Below are 24,753 nucleotides of genomic sequence, written 5' to 3'. Positions count from 1 at the left end.
TAAATACCTAAAGAACTGAGATCTGGGAATCCTGAAATGTTGGACCATATTTTCAAACGATCTCAACACTCCACTCTCATATAGGTCACCGAGCGTATTAACCTCCCTCACAATCCACTCTGACCAGCAGAAAGGGGACTTATTTTTAATTTTGGGTTTAGCCATATGCTCGAGGCAACATTTAAATAAATGTCCAAATTAAACACTCTGGACACTTTTGTCCATAACGCGTGCAAATGCGAGATAACGGGGTATGACTTAACTTCTCCGGTTAGTTTAATAGAAAGGCTTTGCAATGGCAAAATAGGGGCAACTTCCTGTTCAATACCAAACCAGGGCTCTCTCAGGTGGAAGCGACCAATGAGCCAAATGTCTGAGACCGAATGCATAATAATAATAAAAATAAATCTTGTGTAAGCCTAGCCCACCTTTGTCAGTCGACCTATGTAATTTATTGAAATGTAATCTGGGATGCTTACCATTCCAAATGAAGGACTTCGCTATGCTATCAAATTACTTGAAATAAGAGAGGGGCACATCTACAGGGAGAGATTGTAGCAGGTAGTTGAATTTTGGAATACAATTCATTTTAATAACATTAACCTTCCAAATCATAGATAAATGTAATGAAGCCCACCTGCCCACATCGCTCAAAAACCTTTTTATTAAGGGGTCAAAATTAACTCTAACAAATTTTTTTATTCCCAAATTTGCTGGGAATAAAAAGCCCAAATATTGAATGCCCTGTTTGGGCCACTGGAAAGCACCCGGCTGAAAAGCCGTTACTGGGCAGTACGCTGTCAGAGACAAAGCTTCAGATTTAGACCAATTGACCCTGTATCCTGAGAATTTAGAAAAGGAATTAATAATTCTGTGGAGGCAAGGCATAGATCTATTGGGGTCGGAGACGAATAATAAAATATCATCTGCATAAAGCAAAAGCTTATGTGCCATACCTCCCGCCATCTGCCCTGGAAAATCATCTTCCCTTCTTATCGTGGCTGCTAATGGTTCCATGGCAAGACAGAACAATAATGGGGAAAGAGGGCAAACCTGCCGGGTGCCCCTGTCCAGAGTAAAATAATCTGAAATTAATCCATTTGTTTGTACCACCACTACCGAGTGTCTATAAAGTAACTTAATCCATCCAATAAAAGTCTTCCCGAACCCGTATATTTCCAAAATCTTAAAAAGATAATCCCATTCTACCATATCAAACGCCTTCTCAGCGTCAAGTGAGATGGCAGCGACCGGAGTCTGCTCATTCGCCACTGACCACATGAAATTAATTAGACGCCTGATGTAATCAGAAGAGCTGCGCCCCGAATAAACCCCACCTGATCTATATGTATAAGAGATGTCATAACTTAATCGGTTAGCCAATATTTTTGACAAAATTTTAATGTCTAGCTGGATCAGGGAAATTGGACAGTAACTCTTACTCATGCTTGGATCTTTGTCCTTTTTAAGAATCAGACTGATCCGGGCTTGTGTCATGGTTGGCGGAAGCTTTCCATTCTTTAATGATTCCGTATCAACTTCTAACAAAAGTGGAGCCAGTTCTGTCGCATAAGATATAAAAAACTCAGCGGCAAAGCCATCTGGCCCCGGAGCCTTGCTTGTAGGCAAGGCCTTGATTACCTCACCAAGCTCCTCCAAGGTTATCTCAGAATCAAGAGAATTTTTTTGCTCAGTCATCAGTTTAGGGAGTTCTAATGGTTCCACAAAGTTTCTAATATCTTCATCGGTGGACGAAGACCTGGAACTATAAAGATCAAGATAGAATTCTTTAAAAGCATTATTAATATCAATGGCTGAGGTAAATATTTCACCACCAGCAGATTTCACTGAGGGAATGGTTGAAAAAGACTCTCTTTGCTTTATATATCTAGCCAAAAGTTTCCATGCTTTGTCCCCTGACTCAAAGTATGGCTGTCTTGCCCTGAATAACCAAAACTCCACCTTCCGTGACAAAATAGTTTGTACACTTCAGCTCTGCCTCGGCATTTTTAATATTCCCTTCCAACTCCACGAGTTCTCATGCTTTGGATTTTTTGATGAATGAGGCATACTGTATGATCCGACCCCTAAGAACCGCCTTAATTGCCTCCCAAGCCACGCCCACAGAGGACACTGAGGACCAGTTGGTCTCCAATTTAAACATGATTTCAGCCTTTAACATTTATTGGAAATTAGGATTTTGCAAAAGGGATACATTAAAGTGCCAACTATATGATTTCTTTTTCTCCATATGTGGCAACACCTCTAAACTCACCAGGGCATGATCTGAGACCAAGATGTTTCCAACTGAGCAATCAACAACAATGAAATGAGGGACTTAGAAATCAAGAAAAAATCTATTCTAGAATAAATCTTATGGGCTGATGAAAAAAATATATAGTCCCACCCAGATGGATTTAAAAGTCTCCAAATATCTGTAAGACCAAGATTTTTACACATCCTGTGATGCGTCAATGTTGCTCTAGGGAGCTTACACACTTTTGATCAAGGACTTAGTCCATCAAAAGATTAAAGTCTCCTCACAAAATTATATCTTGAGGGGTGCCAGCGGCTTGCAAAATCCCTTCAAGGTCTATAAAAAAGCCCTGATCATCAGCGTTAGGTGCGTAAATATTATCCAAAATCAACCTTTACAATAATGACTCTTCCTAATGTATCTTTAATCTGTTTGAGACATTTGAATTGTAGATGTTTACTTATCATTGTAATGACTCCCCTGCTCTTACTTGAGCCAGCACTACAAAAAACATGTCCAACCCATATCTTCCCAAATTTTTCAGCTTCCTGTGGGGAGAGATGCGTTTCTTGAAGAAACACTATTTTAAGAAAATAAATAACCTTCCTTCTTTTTATGGGATGCCCCAACCCATTCACATTCACCGTGGAGAGAGATAATCCACTCATGTTAACATTTGACATTTTGATATATCAGAAAAAATAGATTGTGTGTCAAAAATAAAATTATAAAGATCACATTCCAACATTAGTGCAACAGTCAAACCCTAAACTTACCCCAGAACCAAACAAACAGAAAAAAGAAAAACGTGCGCATTAACCTCACACATGACAGTGCCAAGAGTCCATCCCTCTAAACTCAAAAAGTCCATGTACGCCTATGAGAGTCCCGTGACAACTTTGCCGTCGGATTGCTCAAGTCCGGTGTTTCTATACAAATTCGGTGAGACAGAATTACATAACAGAAAATAATCTATAAAACAAACTCCAGCCAATAGGCAGAATAAACACAAAGAACATGTAGATTCATTCACAAAACTGTATCGAAGGTGTGTTCCTCCACAAAACAAACTCCAGCCACTAGCAGAACCAGCACAAAAAACAAAAAAAAATCAGTTTCCTCGGACAGTCAAACGAATGTTCAGTGAGCCGGCTGTTCATGAATGCAACAGATGACCCAATCCTTCCAATGTCCTACAAAAAATACTCCACAAAACAAACTCCAGCCAACAGGAGGCATAAGCACAAAGAACGGGCAGACTCATCCACAACTGTCCCGAAGGAATGTTACTCCACAAAACAAACTCCAGCCGCTAGGCGGAACCAGCACAAAAAGAAACAAAACAGGCACCCACTTTCCTCGGATGGTCAAGCGTATGTTCAGCGAGACAAAGTCACTTGGGGGCAACACAAGAAACACACCATGACTGCCTCAGTCCATCGATTTTATAAAAAACATTGCTTGTTGTGGGCATGTAAATATTTTGCGGCCATCCTTAGTATCTATTCTCAATTTGACCGGAAACATCAGTGCAAAAGCGATCCTCTGTCGATGCAAGAGTTTCTTGAAGGAGTGTTATTCCACAAAACAAAATCCAGCCGCTAGGCGGAACCAACACAAAAAGAAACAAAATGGAGCCCAGCTTCCTCAGACAGTCAAATGTATGCTCAGCGAGACGAGCTCACTCGGGGGCCACATGAGAAACATCAAATGGTTTACTCACCCCATTGTCTCCATGAAAGACAATGCTTGCTGTGGGCATGTAAATATTTTGCAGCCATTCTTACTATTTATTCTCAGTTTGGCCAGTAAGAGTTTCTTGCATTCCTTGAATCGATCACGTTTCTCTCTTGTCGAATTTGCAAAGTCTGGGAACAAGAAAATGCTGTGATTCTTCCAAGAAAGCTTTCCTTTGCTCCTCGCCTCGCGCAACACGAGATCTTTATCAGATGATCTCAGAAATTTGGCCAGAATTGATCGGGGCCTGTCTCCCTCAGCGGATCTGCGAGCCGGGACTCTGTGAGCTCGTTCGATTCACGTCACATGAACTTCAAACTAAATGTAGCAATATTATTGCGTAGCCTACATTTAAAATTACATTCGGGGCTACAGTCAAAACATTCGGGGCTGAAGCCCCGGAAAAACGACCTGGCGACGCGATGGGCCTGTCTTATCAGCCTGAGCACTTTTTGAGTGTCTTTTAATATCTCTAGAGCCCGAAGATTTTGAAGTCTTTGCCATGTTGACTTCAAAGCACTGATATGTAGCAGGGTCTATCGAATTTCACCAGTTTATGACATAAAAATAATTAAAAACTAGCAAAGTGCACAGAGCTTGCCGTTTACACGTCGGCGCCTTGCATGGCATCACGTGACTCCCGATAAGCTATATCATTATTTATTTGAACTGAAAGACAAATGTTTGACTAATAATTTTTTATTTTTTATTTTGAAAATACTGTTTAGTTATAGCCTGCTTTGTTCGCATAACCAAATCAATTTTGAAATATATTCTTTAGCTGTATTTGTTGGGGAAAGGGCTAATAAATGAGACTAATAAACCTAGATCAGAGAATAATCTTGTTTTAGTTGCTGTACAAACATAGCATCTGTATGGTTGTGTTTGTATAATGGTGCATGCTTTTATCAAGCCTTTGTGATCAAACACAATGATTATAGAAGATGGTGAACAATCAAGGATGCTCAGCTGTGTGGGCTAACAGTTATGGTGCTATAGCCAGCTTAGCCAATCACGCTCTCCTATGTAAATGAGGTAGGAGGGCATATTTGCTGATTGGTCGTCCCCAGACTTTCCATTGTCCTTATCAGCAGGCTCTCCTCCTTGTTTTTGTTGTGGTCTGAGGTTCAGTGTGTAGGCTTGGCTTAGGGTTCTGAGTGAGGGAGCTCTGCTATCTCTCCATAGGTGGGCTTTATGTGAAGGGAGCCGAGAGGGGGAGTGGCTGAGAGGAAGAGAGGAGAGAGTGGGCGGGATCTAGACACAGGCTCGCTGGAGTAGAGCATGCCTGACAGGCTCGGCTAACGGCTACGGAAAAGCGGTTCCAGACCGATGCTGAGTCAGGTAGAGGTGGGGTCGCATCCTGTTCGGCTGCTGGGACCCTCTAGAAATTATGGAGGAGCTAGAACATACCTGTCCACTGCCACGAACGGTGAGACTTCTGGCTTTTGTTGTCATAAATAGGGAGGGAGGGATAAAGAGAGGCTGGGTCACCCTTTTTTTTCTTTCTTTTTTTTCTTCCAATCTATCCTCTCTTTTTGTGGTGCTGTCAATGTGAGGTTAGGCTCAGATCTTACACAACTGCAGCTATATGAAGAGATGTGTTGTACTGAGTATCAGAGTGTATGCTCCTGTGTGTGCTTGTGCTGATGCTATTGTAGGTCATGATGCTGCTATCAGCTCTTTTCATCATCTGCGTCTAGCAAATGTTGTTTTTAAAGGGATATGAGAGCAAAAGTAGATGTTAGGCAGAATGACAGCCTCAGTCACCATTCACTTTCTTTGTATGGAGAGAAAAAAAAAAGATGCAATGAAAGTGAATGGTAACTAAGACATTAGTCTCAGTCATTCTGCCTAACAACACCTTTTGTGTTTCACAGAAGAAAGTAAGTCACGTGGGTTTTGAACAACAAGGTGAGTGAGTGATGAGAGAATTTCAATTTTAGGAGAGCTGTCCCTTTAAGAGTGAGCGATTGCCAAAGCCATTGTTAGGTAGGCTTCCCTTTTTGTTATGATGCTCCTCCTCCTCACCTTGTCCAGACTTTTGGAAAGGTCCTCAGCATCCTTTGAGCTCTCTACGTTGCTATGGGATTGTATGAATCATGCATTGCTCCCTTTTGGAGCTCCATAGTGATTTTTCTCCAATGAGTAATCAGACCTTACTCCTACATAACACTGCAACACTAAATCCATGACGTTAAGTGGGTATCATTGGAAATGCATGTGCACCAGCTGGGTATGTTTCCCTTTGACAAGCAGGGAGAAGCTCTTACTTGGCATTTCCTATATTGACAGATGGTCAACATTGTCTGGATTCCCAAAGATCATTTGCTAGGTTAATATAGACAATATTTTTTAGCACTTATGTATATGCCTAGTACACCTTTAAACAGCGATAAGATTTGGACATAATTTCTCAGTGTACTCCTCTTGTGACTTCTCTTGTCACATGTCTACAAAAAAAAAAAAAGACACTTGGGTCAGTTGTCACACCGGGAAGTATTTACAAAGGTGATATCTCTGTAACTATAAGGTTTTGATTCAAAACGTCCAGTTTCATAAATGCTCGTTTTCCCTAGCAGTGGTTGGGCATGTTGGTTTCAATCTTCTAGTACAAAAATGTTGTAATTAAATTTTTTTTTACTCTATCCTCCAAACTGAAATTCCAATCTAATCATAATTTTGTAATAACAAGGGAACACAATAAAACCACATTGGCAATGGTCAATATTATGAAGGCAGATATTAACAAAAGGTTGAACTGTGTTCTTAGGACTAAGGTATATTTCATAATGTCGGGTTGGGGCAGATCACAATGATATTGGAGCAATTTGTCACGTGTGTTTTTATGTCATTTTATAGAATTCATTCATTTCATTTTCTGTTAGTCAAAAGAATGGTTTTATATTTAGTATGTTACCTTTTACATATTTTGTTAAAGAAATTGATTGGTTTTTTAAATATATTTATTGTCCTTTAGATTTTGCTGAAAAGCGTCAAATAGCTTATAATACATTTTAAATACAGATATATAGTGGAAGATGTTTTTTTTACTTTAAATATGATTTTATATTTCATAATTTATTTTTTCTTAAATCAGTGTTATAAATAAAAAGCAAGTTCCCATTATAATGGAAATTCTCTCATCATTTACTCACTCTCATGCCATCCCAGTTGTGTTTGACTTTCTTTCTTCTGCTGAACACAAACAAAGATTTTTAGAAGAATATCTTAGCTTTGTAGTTCCTTTCAATGCAAGTGAAAGGTGGCCAGAACTCTGAAGCTCCAAAAATCACATAACGGCAGCATAAAAGTTATCCGTTCGATTCCAGTGATTTAATATATGTCTTCTGAAGTGATGCAATCACTTTGGGTGAGAAACTGATCAATATTTAAATCCTTTTTATTATAAATCGCCATTTTGTACTTTCACTTTCAGAATGTGAAAGTGAAAGTGGAGATTTATAGTAAGAAAGGACTTAAATATTGATCTGTTTTTCACCCACATCTATCATATCACTGAAAATAAAGATTTAACCAAAGTCATATGGATTACTTTTATGCTGCCTTTATGTGATTTGTGGAGCTTCAAATGTCTGGTCACCATTCACATGCAATGTAAGGACCAATAGAGCTGAGATATTCTTCTAAAAATCTTTTTTTGTGTTCAGCAGAAGAAAGAAAGTCATACCCTCATGCCATCCCAGATGTGTGAGTAAATGATGAGAGAATTTTCATTTTTAGGTGAACTATCCCTTTAATTGTGACAACACGCCCCACTATACAAAAGGTCAACATGTGTTAAATTAACTTTCAATAGCTTTTTTGGTAGCCAAGACTTCAAGGTATGATCTATACAGAAAATGACTTTCAAAAATAAACTTCCCCTCAAAAACCTGCAAATTTTTTTTTTTTTGTATAAGTGGCAATGGGAGGTGAACAGGTTAAAATAGCTGTGTTATGTATGTCTTTTTCTACTACGCTGTACTGCTGTGGATCCATGATTTTAATCCATTGGCTGTAGAAAGTGACATCAGATCCTTCTACTGGGCAAATCAATATCCAGTGTATAAAGGCCTGTTACACAGATTGCCTTGGAATCAATAAGTCAGGAAAAAAACTCTATTAGCTACAAAGAGGGAAACATTGTTGAGAAGGGTAAATAGGAACATCATATCAGCAGGGTGTAGGCCTGTTTAACGTTATTACAGTTAGGGAAGCTGCAGTGTTTTTTATTTGTTTTATTTGTATGATTTCATACAAATCAATGTATTTTCCATCCTCTCTCTAGACTCTAACAGAACCTGCCATATTTACAACAGAGACGAGTTGTGAGTGCCAGGCACCACATGAGAAGCTAACTGTAGAGCAAGCTCGACTCGGAACACCTGGTTAGTATGTCCTTTCTCCTTTATTTCCTATGCATCATGTCTTAATTATCCAAGTATCATCTAATGTTGAGGAGTTAAAGGGATACTTCAGGGGGGCCTGGGTAGCTCAGCAAGTAAAGACGCTGACTACCACACCTGGAGTCGTAAGTTCGAAACCACGGCGTGCTGAGTGACTCCAGTCAGGCTTCCTAAGCAGCCAATTGTCCCGGTTGCTAGGGTGGGTAGAGTCAAACTGGGTTAACCTCCTCGTGGTCACTATAATATGGTTCTTGCTCTCAGTGGGGCGCGTTGTGAGTTGTGCGTGGGTGCACGGAGAATAACGTGAGCCTCCACACGTGCTAGGTCTCCGTGGTAAAGCTGCATTCACACTGCCAGCGATATGCAGTGACAAAACAACCTCATCTCATTCATTTTCAATGAGAGCTGGTGACTTCCAGTGACACGAGTGACCGGATGTGGGGTGTCCAGCGACACGACAAAGTTGAGAAATGTTTAATTTTTTTCTCCCAATTTGGAATGCCCAATTCCTAAAGTCCTTGTGGTCGCGTAGTGATTTGCCTCAGTCCGGGTGGCAGAGGACAAATCCCAGTTGCCTCCGCGTCTGAGACTGTCAACCCGTGCATCTTATCACATCGCTCCTTGAGCACATTGCCACGGAAACATGCTTCACGCCATCCACCGCGGCAACCACGCACAACTCACCACGCGCCCCACTGAGAACAAACCACATTATAGCGACCACGAGGAGGTTACCCCATGTGACTCTACCCTCCCTAGCAACTCCAGGGGTGGTAGCCAGCGTCTTTACCACTGAGCTACCCAGGCCCCGAGAAACGTTTAACTTTATGCAAATGAAGAGCGACTTTCGGGAGCAACAGCCAGTACAAGAGAACATGGTAGAGCTCACATGATCCTTCTCTCTCTCAGCTCCTGCAGTGACGGAAAGATGGAGGAAAGGCTAATCCTTGCTGTTAGCAATTTACCAGTGTTATATGATATGTCTCTTCCCACGTACAGGGACATATTTAAGAAAAATTATGCGTGAAAAGGTGTATCTGAGATCGTGGGGATTCCAAGAAGGTTTAAATCATCAAATAGCCTGTAAAATTAACTATTAAATAATTTGTTTTGAAAATGTGTTACATGTATGACAGCAAACGAAACCATATAAATGATCAGATATAGTGAATAAATGTACCATATTAATAACCTTACTAACATTTTAATAATAATATTAATTGTAAAGAAACAGTGCTGTTTAGACTCTCCATACACACCACTAGCGACCTAACCGCCAGCCACTGGCGACATGCAGCGACAAAGTAGCTGGCAGTGTGAACGCAGCTTAACGCGCTCAACAATCCACATGATAAGATGTGTGGATTGACGGTCTCAGACGCAGAGACAACTGAGATTCGTCTTCCGCCACCTGGATTGAGGCAAGTCATTACGCCAATAGAGGACTTAGAGTGCATTGGGAATTGGGCATTCCAAACTGGAAAAAAAAAAAAAGGGATAGTTCACCCAAAAATAAAAATTCTCTCATCATTTACTCACCCTCATGCAATCCCTGATGTGTATGTCTTTCTTTCTTCTGCTGAACACAAATGAAGATTTTAGAAGAATATTTCAGCTCTGTATGTCCATCCAAAACAATTCTTTTGTTTTTGGTTATTCGCATTCTTAAAGGGGTCATGCTATCATAGTGCTATTTTTTTTATAATTTTATTATCTTCCCTGAGGTCCAATGATAATATTATAAATGGTTTTTTGTTGGACCAAAACAGTCACAATTTAGTAATGTATGATTTTCCATCATTTTCCACCCTGTTTTTGTCCCTCTGTCTGAAACGCTCGGTTTTGGCCTAAGAGTAAACGCCCACTGTTATGATTGGCTAACATCATGCAGACCCTCAAATTCAGCAAACACAGTCAGAATAGAATGAACCTCAACATTATAAAACAAAACCGCAGGGTTTACACATAATGCACATCCAACACATTGAATCTGAAAATATTGAACTGTTCATCTCAAAAACAACTGTTAACACTCAGCATCATAAACTGTCAGACAGTCATGACATTTGAAATATTCATGAATGAAACAATTAACTTACGTTTTTGATAGGATCCAAGTGTTTTTAACTGGCCCATCCTTCAATAACAGTTCCTTTTCAAAGCTTGAATCATATTATGACTGGTTCACAAACAATCCACGCTGACAATAAAAAAAATGAACACACATAGTCCAGAGCAATGAAACTAGTAGCACACACATACAGTATCATCCTGGAAACACATCAAAATGGTCAAAGATGTCCATCTTAGTACATTTACATACACCAACATTTGAAAATAGTGCAGATGTGTGAAGGAACGTGTTCATGACGCATTTGTGCTCAAAACAACAAGAGGCGAATTGCTTCTCACTTTCAGAGTTGTAACTTGACATCACGTCTTGTAAAAGTGGCAAGATACATGGCAGCAGTCAAAGAGTTTTTGTAGTTCATGTTTATATACAAAATAATTCAATATAGTCCAGATGGGTCCACTTTGGTGTTATCTTTGGAATAGTTAGCCACACAAGACCTGCTCTCTTGACTTGAACTGGTTGCCAGTGAGCGGGGCGGAGGGTGCGATGATACATGTTTTGGAATGTGTAAATACAAATGAGCAATGTTTCGTGATGTCACGAATAGACAGATTTCAAAACGAGACATTTCAGCAGGGTGGCAACTATAAATTATCTTTTTAGACTGGGGAGAAAGTTTTGAGTTCTGAAATTTACAGTTTGTTTCTATAGTAGTTACCTTTTATATGTCTAAATATCAAGGACAATTTTATTCTCCCATTTCATGACCCCTTTATATATTCATCTGTTTCTCACCCACACCTATCATATTGCTTCTGAAGATAAATACACTGGAGTCATATGGATTACTTTAATGCTGTCTTTATGTGCTTTTTCAACCTTCAAAATTCTGGCCACCATTCACTTGCATTGAATGGACCTACAGAGCTGAGATATTCTTCTAAATATCTTTGTTTGTGTTCAGCAGAAGAAAGAAAGTCATAGACATCTGGGATGGCATGAGGGTGAGTAAATGATGAGAGAAATTTCATTTTTGGGTGAACTATCTCTTTAATATCCTTAAATTGATCCCAGATCAGTGGAAGCTTGCAGGACAGCCCACCTCTGGGATTGGGTCCAGTGAGACTAGATTCAGGGATTCTCCATTTATCCAGTGACCCAGTTTCTCACATCCACTCCTCACAAAGCTTCCACATACCAGAGTTGCAGTTGGCAATAATTACTAAGAAATGAACCCAGATGAAAATCAAAATTTTCAGAGGTTTCTTTCAACAGGTTTCTCTTTTTTCTGTAATCAGTATTTTTGTGTGGTTTTACAGTAAAAATATCTGAACATTCTTACAACAAGATAAATTTACTTGAGAATCAAAATGGCATTTTTATTGACATATAGCATAAATATAACAGAATAAAGTGAGGTTTATGCTTATTTGACATTTCTTTATATTGTATCAGCTTTTCTCAGATGTTTCTCCTAAAATTCCTTAGGAGAAATAAAAGATACACATATCATTGTTGACATACAATAAGAGTGTAAAACTATTAAATTAATGTAGATAGCATAGTCCAAATAATTTGGTTTTTGAAGCATTAGAAGAGAAATGTTTGAGTTCATATTGAAATCTCTGACTTTTGATTAGACTTTGGTATCTTGGCAAATCTGAGCACAGTTTGTGATGTTGATATCTCTTCTGAAACTCTGGGGGTTTTTTTTCTCAGAAAAAAATATGAGAAGCAGGAGACTTATACATAAATCTCCATTTAATCTCATTGCTCTAGGAGTGGCAAATCTGAGATGAGAGATCTCATTTGGGGGACCTGGGTAGCTCAGTGGTAAAGATGCTGGCTACCTCCCCTGGAGTTCGCTAGTTCAAATCCCAGGGCATGCTGAGTGACTCCAGCCAGGTCTCCTAAGCAACCCAGCTCCTAGGGAGGGTAGAGTCACATGGGGTAACCTCCTCCTGATCGCTATAATGTGGTTCGTTTTCGGTGGGGCGTGTGGTGAGTTGAGTGTGGATGCCACGGTGGGTGGCATGAAGCCTCCACACGCACTATGTCTCCATGGCAACGCACTCAACAAGCCACATGATAAGATGCGTGGGTTGACGATCTCAGACGCAGAGGCAACTGGGATTCATCCTCCACCACCCGGTCTGAGGTGAATCACTATGTGACCACGAGGACTTAACAGCACATTGGGAATTGGCCATTCCAAATTGGGAGAAAAAAAAAAGATCTAATTTGATATTTTTCTTTCCTAAGGAGATGAAATCCCTTTTCTAAGGGATGAAAAGGAGAAGGGGTGATTTTTTTTTTTTTTTTTTTTTATGTCAATAGTTTCTGGAAGGTAAAAGTAAAAATGAGGAGAAACAGAGAAGTAAAATAAACAATCCATGTATTATAATGACTTCTCTATGCTGATCTTGACACCATGAATTACATTAGCTCTGTCAATATTTTCTAAATGTGTGTGAATTTTCCATTGTCAGTGGACAGACCGGTGCGAATCTATGCAGATGGCATCTTCGATCTTTTCCATTCTGGTCACGCTCGCGCCCTGATGCAAGCTAAGAATCTGTTCCCTAATGCCTACCTTATAGTTGGAGGTATGGACATACAATTTACTTATCCATATGCAAAGACTTCTTAATATTTCTATTTAAGATTTGAATTGTGATGTCATAACCTGCTGAAATATATGTGTGTGTGAAGTATGCAGTGATGACCTCACTCACAAGTTCAAGGGCTTCACAGTAATGACAGAAGATGAGCGGTACGAAGCTTTGAGACACTGTCGCTACGTTGATGAAGTTTTGCGTGATGCACCCTGGACTCTGACTCAAGAATTTTTAGAAAAACACAAGGTCAGTTGTTTGGTCACTGTGCCAATGTCCTAGTGTTCTGTACATTACCAGTAATTCCATGTGGTTAACCCTCTGTATCATGTTCTCCAGATTGATTTTGTGGCACATGACGATATCCCATACTCGTCTGCTGGATCTGAGGATGTATACAAGCATATCAAGGAGGCAGGTAAAGAAAAGCAGTCTTCGCTTAAGAGCATGCATATGTTTTTGTTTAGACCCGGTCTAACATATGTGAGTGTCTCAGGTATGTTTGTGCCCACTAAAAGGACAGAAGGGATCTCAACATCTGACCTGATTACCCGGATAGTGAGAGATTATGACGTGTATGCCAGACGCAACTTGCAGAGGGGCTACACCGCTAAAGAACTGAATGTCAGTTATATCAATGTAAGTGAACAATTTCTGATGGATAAAATTTAGTCCCGCCATTTTTATTTTGTCCCTCATCACATGTGATGCTTCCTGAACTGACTCTGAACTCTTTCTGGAAAGGAAAAGAAGTACCGGCTGCAGAATCAGGTGGACAGGATGAAAGAGAAAGTGCGGACGGTAGAGGAAAAGTCCAAGCACTTTGTGTACAGAGTGGAGGAGAAGAGCCACGATCTTATCCAGAAGTGGGAGGAGAAATCTCGAGAGTTCATTGGGAATTTTCTGGAGCTCTTTGGCCCAGATGGGACATGGGTAAGACTTTGGCTACAACAACCAATTGTATATTTGGTAAAAAAAGAGAAGAATTGGAAGAAGACAACTTTTTGCTAATGTCTGTTTTTCAGTCAAAGTTTTTCATTGTTTAAAGACATTTAGTCACATATTCAAGTGGCTTCATCAGTTGTGTAATGATGGGAATTTAGAGGTAAAATGCTTTGGGGTTGTATGGCAGTGTCTTAGGGGTAGATGGGTTCTACAAAAATCCTGACTGCTAGTCAATGAAGAAACTATTTGAAAATTGGTTATCTATCCAATACATACCTCAGAAATGACCACAAACCTCTTAAAAAAGTGTGAAAAGCCTCTAAAGCAGGAATAGAAGGTTGTGATTCCTGCCAAAAGAATGTCTAAATACATATGTAAATGCTGGCCAGATTTGGTGCATGGCACATTTACTGTTTTGTTTTTGCCAATCTATTAAATTCTACACATAAAATGTGAGTTCAAATTCACAGAAATATATTAAGTTGACTGCAGAAACTTTTCCCTTGAAAAATTTGGCCAAGGGTACAAAAACCCTTAGGATTTAATTTGTTTTCTGAATAAATTGGTCCTCAAATTTGAGGCGATCTAAACTTGAGAACTTAATCACAACAATAGACAAACACAGTCTGCTTAAAGGGATAGTTAACCCAAAAATGAAAATTCTCTCATCATTTACTCACCCTCATGCCATCCCAGATGTGTATGACTTTCTGTCTTCTGTTGAACACAAATGAAGATTTCTTAGAAGAATATCTCAGCTATGCTGGTCCTTTCAGTGCAAGTGAATGGTGGCCAGAAATCTGTAGGTCCAAAAAGCAGCATCAAAGTAATCCATATGACTCCAGTGGTTAAATCCATATCTTCAAGAGTGATATGATAGGTGTGGGTAAGAAACAGATCAATATTTAAGTCCTTTTGTACTGTAAATCTCCACTTTCACATCAGAAAGTCACATGGAGGCGCCTGTTTAGTTTCACTTTCATATCTGAAATTGAAAGTGGAGATTTATACTAAAAAAGGACATAAATATTGATCTGTTTCTCAACCACACCTATCATATTGCTCTTGAAGATATGGATTTAACCACTGGAGTCATATGGATTACTTTTATGCTGCTTTTATCTGCTTTTTGGAGCTTCTAAGTTTTGGTCACCATTCACTTGAATTGAAAGGACCAACAGAGCTGTATATTCCTTTAAAAATCCTCGTTTGTGTTCTGCAGAAGAAAGTCAAACACATCTGGGATGGTATGAGGGTGAGTAAATGATGAGAGAATTTTCATTTTTGGATAATCTATCCCTTTAAATAACACAAGTATTAATACATTTTCAAATAAGTTTTTTTCTGAAAACAGCATGTAAACACTGGAAAAAGTATGTAGACTAGAGCCTTAGATTAATTACTGGTTCATCCACATTTGGCAGCATTAACATTCCCTAAATGTTTCCTGTAATTGCACAATAGTTCCTGCAACTGTACTCAGGTCTATTAATCACATGGCTCTCTGGAATACTTGATTCTGATTGGTCAATCCCACCATCCATTGTCTGATATTTCTGAATAAGGACCGCACATCTGGGGCTAAAGTGATCTCAGGCCGGTCATCCTGGTATTGCAAGTAATCTTTCCTACTTGTATCACTCTTCATTCTTCGACTCTTTTGATTGCTTACAAGTAAGCAAATAAAAAAAATTCAACTCTAATCAATATTTAATGTCCAATTTATTTATCTGGCAAGTCGTTGTGTAATAAGCGGGATAATGAGCAGTCACACCAACAGAACTGCAAACTGGAGGTGGAATTCAGCTGTTTCTGGAGAACTTTTCCTTCACATAATTATGTAATTTCAACTCAGATCATTATTACAGTCCATTTAATTACTTATTAGGTAAATAGCTGTGAAATAAGCAGGAAAATCTACGGTCATCTGGTCATTATTGAAAAATAAACCCTGACAGGTTGATACAAGACCCTGACCACCCTGTCGGAATTTATTTTGTGATAATGACCGGCTGACTAGTTTATCCCTTAAATAATATAGTAATACCCTGATCACACTGCAAGTACTACATCCAGACTTTCTTTTCATTTCTCTCCAGAAGCAGATGTTTCAGGAACGAAGTGGTCGAATGATCCAGGCTTTATCTCCGCACGGCTCACCCAGCAGTAGCCCTCCAAGGGACTTTTCTCCATCCCGTTCCCCATCGCCCCCCTCCCGCTGGGCCATGCCCAGGACCTCTCCACCCTCATCCCCGAAGGGAGCGTCCGCCTCCATCAGCAGCATGAGTGAAGGCGATGAGGACGAAAAGTGAGGAATGGACCATCACATGCTCACTCTCACTCACACATACACACTAACACACACTGGCAGCAATTATAGGTGCAAACAACTACCCTAATGGGAAAATGTAATGTACTGTACTCAGCGCAGGGCTCTTGAAATCCTGTTTAGTAATGCTGGTATTGCAGCAAATATCTGAAAGCCATTGCAGACCCTTTTATGATGAGAACAGATTTAACAGACATAGTTTTAATGGAGCTTCTCAGTCAGAGTGTAGGAAAACCTGGAAGACTAAATCTACATAGGTTCCCTCTGGACTTTCAAATGGGTTCTTAGAATAGAGGATTTTAAATTATACACTACGTAGCAGACAAGCCTCTTGTTCATCGGAAAGGGAACCGAGTTATCCACCAAAACACAACATAAAACTGCTTTTCAGCATAACCAAAACACACATCGATCGACACACACACACAGTTCCATGTGTCTCCCTCTTTCTCTCTCTCTCTCTGGCATCTCCAGCTCCTTATCGCTCTCTCTCCCACTGATTGGGGCAACTCAGCATCAGGCGTGCATCCTCATGGCCCGGCCACGCCCTGCTCCTCGTCACATACCCCCACTGCCCGATTCAGGCTGGGGAACCAACAGGCCTGACCTACTCCCTCCCCCCCTTCCTGGAGGGGCGGAGTTGCCCCTTCAGCTGTTCCACCACTGGCTGGTCTTCCCCACATGGGGAGGAAGAGGGGAGAGAGATAGAGAAAGGGAGAGGTAAAAAACACTCCAGTTCCCGACCATGTTGGCATACGGTCCTCAGACAGCTGTGCAGCTGTCCTCCATGACGCCGGGCGATGGCACTGGACTTCGCCTCCTGGCGGACGGCAGCGGGCTCCTCCGCCTCCTGGCGGACGGCAGCGGGCTCCTTTGCCTCCTACCGGATGGCAGCGGGCTCCTCCGCCTCCTGGCAAACCACTCCAGTACCACCGGATCATGGATCTTCAGTGACACGATCCTCCATCAGCGGCGAGGACTCTCAGACGGCACGTCTTCCTCCAGTCCCGGGTTTCGGCACCACTGTGGCAGACAAGTCTCTTGTTCATCGGAAAGGAGGAAGCGGGAACCGGGTTATCAACCAAAAAGACTTTTAATAAACAAAACGTAATATAAAACTGCTTTTCAGCATAACCAAAACACACATCAATCGACACACACACAGCTGTGTGTGTGTGTGCTCTCTCTCTCTCTCTCTCTCTCTCTCTCTGGCGTCTCCAGCTCCTCCTTACCTCTCTCTCTCCCACTGATTGGGGCAACTCAGCACCAGGCGTGCATGCTCACAGCCCGGCCGCACCCTCATCTTCGTCACACACTAAAACAGTAAAATAAAGAGTAAAATAAGGTCTGTGGATAAAAAAAATTGAAAAGACTTAGAGGTCAGCAGTATGAGTTCAAGGTATGAAAAAGTCTCTTTAAGCAATGTTATCAAGCACTCTTTATTTTACTCCTAAATTGAAACCCGCTATTCTAAAAACCCATTAGAAATTCCAGAGGAATCATAAATGCTAATTCTCTTCTTGGTTTTAGGACAACAAACTGAACAGCTCTATAGAGGATGAGGACTGTACGAATGATTTTGTCCTCTATTGCTCAGGTCTGACTGGAATATAGGGACTGCCCTACTGTAACATACATTATATCCCTGTCCATTGTTTTCACATTGTAATGTCTGATCCACCTCATGAATATGTATCAATGCAAATGGAGCACATAGGGAGACTGCTAGCATTCGCTGAGCTGTTTGTGCATGAATGTGTTTAGTTCTCATTAATAATCATTAACCTGTTTCAGTGTCTTGTATGTTATTGCAGCCTTAAAGGAACAGTTCTCCCCAAAATGAAAATTTTCATGTCTTTCGAAAACTGTATGGCTTTATTTCTTGCATGGAACACAAAGAGGGTTATTTATAGCAGAATATAAATAAACTATAAAATAAAAAGTGCTCTACGGCTAGATTTTCAGTGAATTACAACTTAAATTTTAGTCTGTTTCTCACACAAAGCTATTGTATGGCTTCAGGAAAGCAGCATTTAAGTCATATGGACTACTTTTATGATAAAAGTTGAGCTTGACAATCCCTGGCCCCCATCTATGTTCATTGTATGGAAGAGAGCAGCTCAGAAATTCTGCTTAGTTTCTCTTTTGATGTTCAATGGAAGAAAGTCATACAGATTTGGAAATTTTTATTTTTTGGGTTGAACTATTTCTTTAACCTCAAAATAAAGCTCTTTCTTTGCAAATTTATGTCACAATCAAAAACTTGTCCAATATGGTACATCAAATTGTCTTCAGGCAAGCTACACCCTAAAAAAATTTCATTAAAGAGATTTAAGTCTGGTTGCTTTTAGATAAAGGTAATAAAATGGACTCAAACTGAGGGAACAGTAGGTCTAAGCTGCTCACTCTACCTTACTCCTACATTGTGTAATCCAGCCTGTCTTGTCTAGTTATGTCATTATACTGTAATCCAGTCTGTCTTGTCTAGTTATGTCATTATACTGTATGTATGCACATGACAGTCACAAAAGTCATACATGTAATCAGCATGATGTTCCAAACCCGTATTACTTTTTTCTTCTTCTGTGGAACACAAAAGGAGATGTTTGGCTGAATGTTAGTCTCAGTCACCATTCACTTTTATTCTATGGAAAAAAGATGCAATGAAAATGAATGGTGATTAAAAATGAAAATAAGCATACGGGTTTAGAACATCATGAGGATGAGTGAATGATAACAGAATTTTCAATTTTTGGGTGAACTATCCCTTTAAGTGTTATGACATGAACCTAGGATCGGAAAGTAACTTCAAATAACACAAATGGATGGTAATACTAGAAGATCTCTTTATTGTTCTTTTTTGAATAGGTACTTCAGATGGAATGCCAATAGATCAATATCTTCATTGCAATAAATGATTTATGTGTGTATAGAGTGTCAGGTTCCAAACTATATCAGCATCACACAAAATCATCTAACACTTGGTTGAAACATTGTTTCAAAACGAAAATTTATCTACAAGCAGTGGTGTTTTGTTCGTCAAGAACAAGAAAAGACAAAAAAAAAAAAGTATCACGAAAACACACAAACAATGTCTGTTCCACCTGAAAAGTTTGTTTCTCGTAGATTTTTGCATGAACCACTAAAATACTAGCTCATATAAAACTGTAAGTAAACAGATTTTCCCAATGTGTTTTTACATTACCAGACTGCATGCATGCACAAACAAGAGTATACTGGCAAAATCAACTATATTTAAGCTTGTGACAAAGACACACACGTCTAAGAAGAAGGCTTGGTTTCACAGGAATATATGCTTGCATACTTCAGTCTGCTCTTCAGAACACATTAGGAGTTCAAGGCATCAAAGTGCTTTCTTAGTTGACAAATTAAACAAAACCAAAACCATTCTACAAATCTTTTAAATAAATACTAAAATATATACAGTACTTCAATAACGTATTACAAAAAGTAAGGTACTATACTCTGATCATCACCAAAAATGTTCCCTTGAAGTCTCAAAAAGACCCTCAAACACCACAAACCAGCATTCAGACAAACAGAAACTTATGGGAAAATGTTGAAATGTGGAAAACTAACAGAACATAAGTTATACTATGTATCTGTTTAAAACAATAGCATGCCTGCTATTTTTGAGGGGGAATGTTACAAAGAAATGTCCAGGTCATATTTCACCCCAAAATCTACAGACAAAATCAAATTCTATTCATGTCTCATTCCCATTAGGATTTTTTGCATAACATTATATTTTCACATTACAGTAATAAAAACTGAGGATGCTTAATTGTCATGAGGGATGTTGCAATTATACAGTTTTACTGTATACAGTTTACTTAAATAACCAGGATTAAAAATGGCATGGTTGTTTAACCGTATTAATTTAGAGTCTACGGTTAAAAAACGTAAAATATTTTATATAATATACAGTATATAAATTAGGGCCGTCAACCGATTAAAAGTTTTAATCCAATTAATCACGTGGTGTGCCGATTAATTAATCAAATTGCCTATAATGCTGAAGTTTCGCTTACTGCCCCCTGAAGAAAACAGGTGGTACTTCAAGCTTGAATTGCTCAGAAATATTCCTCATTACAGTCTGGGGACATGAATAATTGCATTAATTTTTTTAACACGTTATTTTTATATAATTATTCGCACTGAATTACCGTGTTAAATCAACAGCCCTAATATAAATATATACAGTACTGTTCAAAAGTTTTATGCATTTGTGAAAAATGTTGCATAGTGAGGCTGTTTTAAAAAATAATGCCATAAATAGTTTTCATTAATCAATTAACGTCATACAAAGTCCAGTAAACATAAAAAAAGCTAAATCAATATTTGGTGTGACCACCTTTGTCTTCAAAACAGCACCAATTTTTCAAGGAACACCTGGACACAGTTTGTTTTGGTTGATGGCAGATAGGATGTTCCAAGATTCTTGGAGAATTTGCCACAGTTCTTCTATCGATTTAGGCTGTCTCAAGTGCTTTTGTCTCTTCATGTAATCCCAGACTCGATGTTCAGTGGGGGACTCTGTGGGGGCCATGCCATCTTTTCTATTCTATTTGCAGAAGGAAAGTTTGGGAGTCTAAAATGTATATTTCCTATTGACACACTAAAACTGAAGATAAAAAAAAAAAATAAAAAAAATAAAAACAAGACAAATGTTTTTTTGAAACATCTTATGTGCCTAAGACTTTTGCACAGTACTGTGTGTATGTGTATGTGTGTGTGTGTGTGTGTGTGTGTGTATATATATATATATATATATATATATATATATATATATATATATATATATATATATATACACACACACACACACACACACAGGCTGCCAAAAGTTTGGGATAATGTACAGATTTTACTCTTATGGAAACAAATTGGTACTTTTATTCACCAAAGTGGCATTCAACTGGGGCCGGTTGCACCAGCTATATGTAAGTTACGACTTAACCTAGTTGTGGCATAAATGGGCACTTAGTCACAATTTATGCACTACTAAATATTTGAGCGTTGCACCATTAAACTTAGGTAACCCTACGTATGAACTAAATATTTACGGAAGCCTCCGACCAGGAGTAACGGAATAAAAAAGAAGACTGATATTTTGACATCAGTGAGCTCATGTTCTGCATGACAGACTTCAATCCTTTAGACATACAGTATATGGTAATATTTATATTTACACTCGTTTACATTTACGAGATTTACGAATTCATGTAAAAAAAAACAACAACAAAAAAAAACAGCTTGCTTCTTAGAGGCTCTTCAGCATGAAACTTATCTAATGGTGTACTTTCTGGGGTGCGTCGCCTGGTATCAAGTTTCATCACATAAAAAATATATAGGATATTCAAAAATGAACAAATGTAAATTTTTCCAGTGTGTTGTATCAGTATTTATTTATTGCCCCTTATAAATTTTAGACACAGTTCCTGAATAATATTGTCTACATAGGCTATATACTATGAATTAAATCTACTTTTATAACGTGTCGTATTCAACTTGGAATATAATTTATTACAGCTGACATGAGCAAACAAGGTTTGAACATCAACTGTAACAAGATAAAAATAAAATGCATGGCTTTTTAACACTTCTGTGTACAAATTTGAAGGCTGCTTATTGGATCAATACAGGTAAACATCATATTATGCGACTGCGCATCACTTCACAGAGAGCTTATGACTTACTAGCTAAGTCTTGCCTTAAGAACAGGTGGTGCAACCAAATTAAGCACTGACTTAGTTACAAACTTACTAGTAGTTTCTAAGCCCTTAGTGTGAACTTTACATCCCAACTTAAGTGAGACCTTACGGAAAGCTGGTGCAACCCTACCCTGATCACAATGTATAGTCAGGACATTAATAACATGAAAAATTACTATTACAATTTGAAAAAAAAATTAAACTACAAAGATTTCTCATCAAAAAATCCTCCACGTGCAGCAATGACAGCTTTGCAGATCCTTGGCTGTCAGTTTGTCCAGATACTCAGGTGGTATTTCACTGTAGCACTTGCCATAGATGTGGCTGTCTTGTCGGGCACTTCTCACGCACCTTACAGTCTAGCTGATCCCACAAAAGCTCAATGGGGTTAAGATTCATAACACTCTTTTCCAATTATCTGTTGTCCAATGTCTGTTTCTTTGCCCACTCCAACCTTTTATTTTTGTTTTTCTGTTTCAAAAGTGGCTTTTTCTTTGCAATTCTTCCCATAAGGCCTGCACCCCTGAGTCTTCTCTTTACTGTTGTACATGAAACTGGTGTTGAGCAGGTAGAATTCAATGAAGCTGTCAGCTGAGGACATGTGAGGCGTCTATTTCTCAAACTAGATACTCTGATGTACTTATCCTCTTGTTTAGTTGTACACTACCGTTAAAATATTTAGGGTCACTTATTCTTTCTTAAAAAGGTTTTCCACATTTTAGAATAATAGCAAAGTCATCACAACTATGGAATAATAGAAATGGAAATATGGGAATTAAATTGTGACTAAAAAAATCCAAAATAAATCAAAACTATGTTATATTTCAGCATCTTCAAAGTGGCCACACTTTGCCTAGATTTAGCAGAAATGTACTCTTGGCATTTTCTCAACCAACTTCTTGAGGTATCCCCCTGGGATGCTTTTTAAACAGTATTGAAGAAGTTCCCATCTATATGCTGAGAACTTAGTGGCGACTTTTCTTAATTATTCGGTCCAAGTCATCATTTTTTTTAAATACAATTTTAGTTTTGTAATTAAATAAATTAATATTTTGCCACAATTATATTTTTGTCTACAAAACTAATTTCAAACTTTTAAGCATATGCCTTCAGATCAAAAGGTTTTCAAGATCATGAGAAATATTTCAGGCAAGTGACCCCGGACTTTTCCACATCTCTTTCTGTCCTTGTTAGAGCCAGTTGTCCTTTGTCTTTGAAGACTGTAGTGTACACCTTTGTATGAAATCTTCAGTTTTTTGGCAATTTCAAGCATTGTATAGCCTTCATTCCTCAACACAATGATTGACTGATGAGTTTCTAGAGAGTTTCTAGTTTCTTTTTTTGCCATTTTTGACCTAATATTGACCTTAAGACATGCCAGTTTATTGCATACTGTGGCAACTCAAAAACAAACACAAAGACAATGTTAAGCTTCATTTAACAAACCAAATAGCTTTCAACTGTGTTTGATATAATTGCAAGTGATTTTCTAGTACCAAATTAGCAATTTAGCATGATTAATCAAGGATAAGGTGTTGGAGTGATGGCTTCTGGAAATGGGGCCTGTCTAGATTTGATCAAAAATGACTTTTTTCAAATAGTGAAGGTGCTGTTTTTTACATCAGTAATGTCCTGACTATACTTTGTGATCAGTTGAATGCCACTTTGGTGAATTAAAGTACCAAATTTCCTTCCGAAACAGCAAAATCTGTACATTATTCCAAATTTTGGCCGCCTGTGTGTGTGTGTGTGTGTGTGTGTGTGTGTGTGTGTGTATTCACAGATCAGCCACATTAAAACCACCTGCCTATTATTGTGTTGGTCCCCCTCGTGCTGCCAAAACAGCTCCAACCTGCATCATGCCATGCAATTATCTAATCAGCCAATCATGTGGCAGCAGTGCAGTGCATAAAATCATGCAGATACGGGTCAGGAGCTTCATTTAATTGCACATCAACCATCAGAATGGGGAAAAAATTTGATCTCAGTGATTTGGACTGTGGCATGACTGTTGGTGCCAGATGGGCTGGTTTGAGTATTTCTGTAACTGCTGATTACAGATTACAAAATTTTCAGGTCGGGAAAATGTTGTTTTTTAAACATAATCTGAGGTAAAGAAGCACAATTTCCGATTCCAGTGATGTCAGATTCTACTGCTGATTTTAAATATGTTCTTTGATCGTAATTTTGGAGATTTCGGTCTTTCCTCATTCAAGTAGATCGGAGCTGCACTGTCATGACTGGAAATAGCTTCCCAAGAGCGTTCCAAAGATGGCCACAAGTGGACTGACTTACTAGAAAGACTTTGCATGTAGTTACTATCAGCATGGCAGACTTCAAGAAGTTGTGTCTTAAATCGTTCTCATTATTTTAAGCATTGCTTGTGTATGAATTCATGCCATTCAACAATAAATTTCAATTTTAGTAATTTTTGGACTTTAAATTGTGTGTTGTTAGCAATGTTCCTGTTATTATGCATACTCTACAGGATTATTTGTGAGGTGTTGTGAAGAGTTTTGTTTTTTAATGAAGTCTGTTGCCGTTTTTGTGTGGTGGGGTGTCTGACAGACAACGGATTGCTTTTAATAAACTGTTGCAGAAGAAAAAACTGTTAGATGTTGTGAACTACATGTTTCACACCCACAACAATCTTAG

At 38.8% G+C, this 24,753-nt stretch overlaps 1 protein-coding gene across 6 annotated transcripts; it reads left to right on the top strand.

Moving 5' to 3' along the window:
• The first annotated feature begins 5,112 nt into the window (after positions 1 to 5,112).
• Positions 5,113 to 19,528, top strand: LOC127432131 (choline-phosphate cytidylyltransferase B). 6 transcript variants are annotated; one of them, XM_051682964.1, is made up of 8 exons: positions 5,118 to 5,423; positions 8,283 to 8,382; positions 12,964 to 13,080; positions 13,187 to 13,338; positions 13,429 to 13,507; positions 13,586 to 13,728; positions 13,834 to 14,022; positions 16,137 to 19,528. In XM_051682964.1, exons 1-8 carry the CDS (start codon positions 5,385 to 5,387, stop codon positions 16,344 to 16,346), a joined length of 1,029 nt encoding a protein of 342 aa, XP_051538924.1. In that variant the 5' UTR covers positions 5,118 to 5,384; the 3' UTR covers positions 16,347 to 19,528. The 6 variants fall into 6 exon arrangements, with proteins under 6 accessions (XP_051538920.1, XP_051538919.1, XP_051538922.1 ...); XM_051682963.1 differs by having other exon boundaries at positions 5,119 to 5,423; positions 16,134 to 19,528; XM_051682960.1 differs by having other exon boundaries at positions 5,113 to 5,423; positions 13,429 to 13,728; positions 13,840 to 14,022; positions 16,134 to 19,528.
• The last annotated feature ends 5,225 nt before the right edge of the window (positions 19,529 to 24,753 follow it).

Source organism: Myxocyprinus asiaticus, chromosome 41 (genome assembly GCF_019703515.2).
Source record: "Myxocyprinus asiaticus isolate MX2 ecotype Aquarium Trade chromosome 41, UBuf_Myxa_2, whole genome shotgun sequence".
Lineage (NCBI taxonomy): Eukaryota > Metazoa > Chordata > Actinopteri > Cypriniformes > Catostomidae > Myxocyprinus > Myxocyprinus asiaticus.
Note: the sequence above shows the minus strand (reverse complement) of the source record. Positions and strands in the feature narration are given on the sequence as shown.

Coding starts and splice junctions, on each gene's coding strand:
- LOC127432131 (XM_051682958.1), top strand. CDS start 5,385: ATGGAGGAGCTAGAACATACCTGTCCACTGCCACGAACG. Junction 8,383..12,963: donor AGCTCGACTCGGAACACCTG/GTTAGTATGTCC, acceptor TTCCATTGTCAG/TGGACAGACCGGTGCGAATC. Junction 14,023..16,133: donor TTGGCCCAGATGGGACATGG/GTAAGACTTTGG, acceptor ATTTCTCTCCAG/AAGCAGATGTTTCAGGAACG.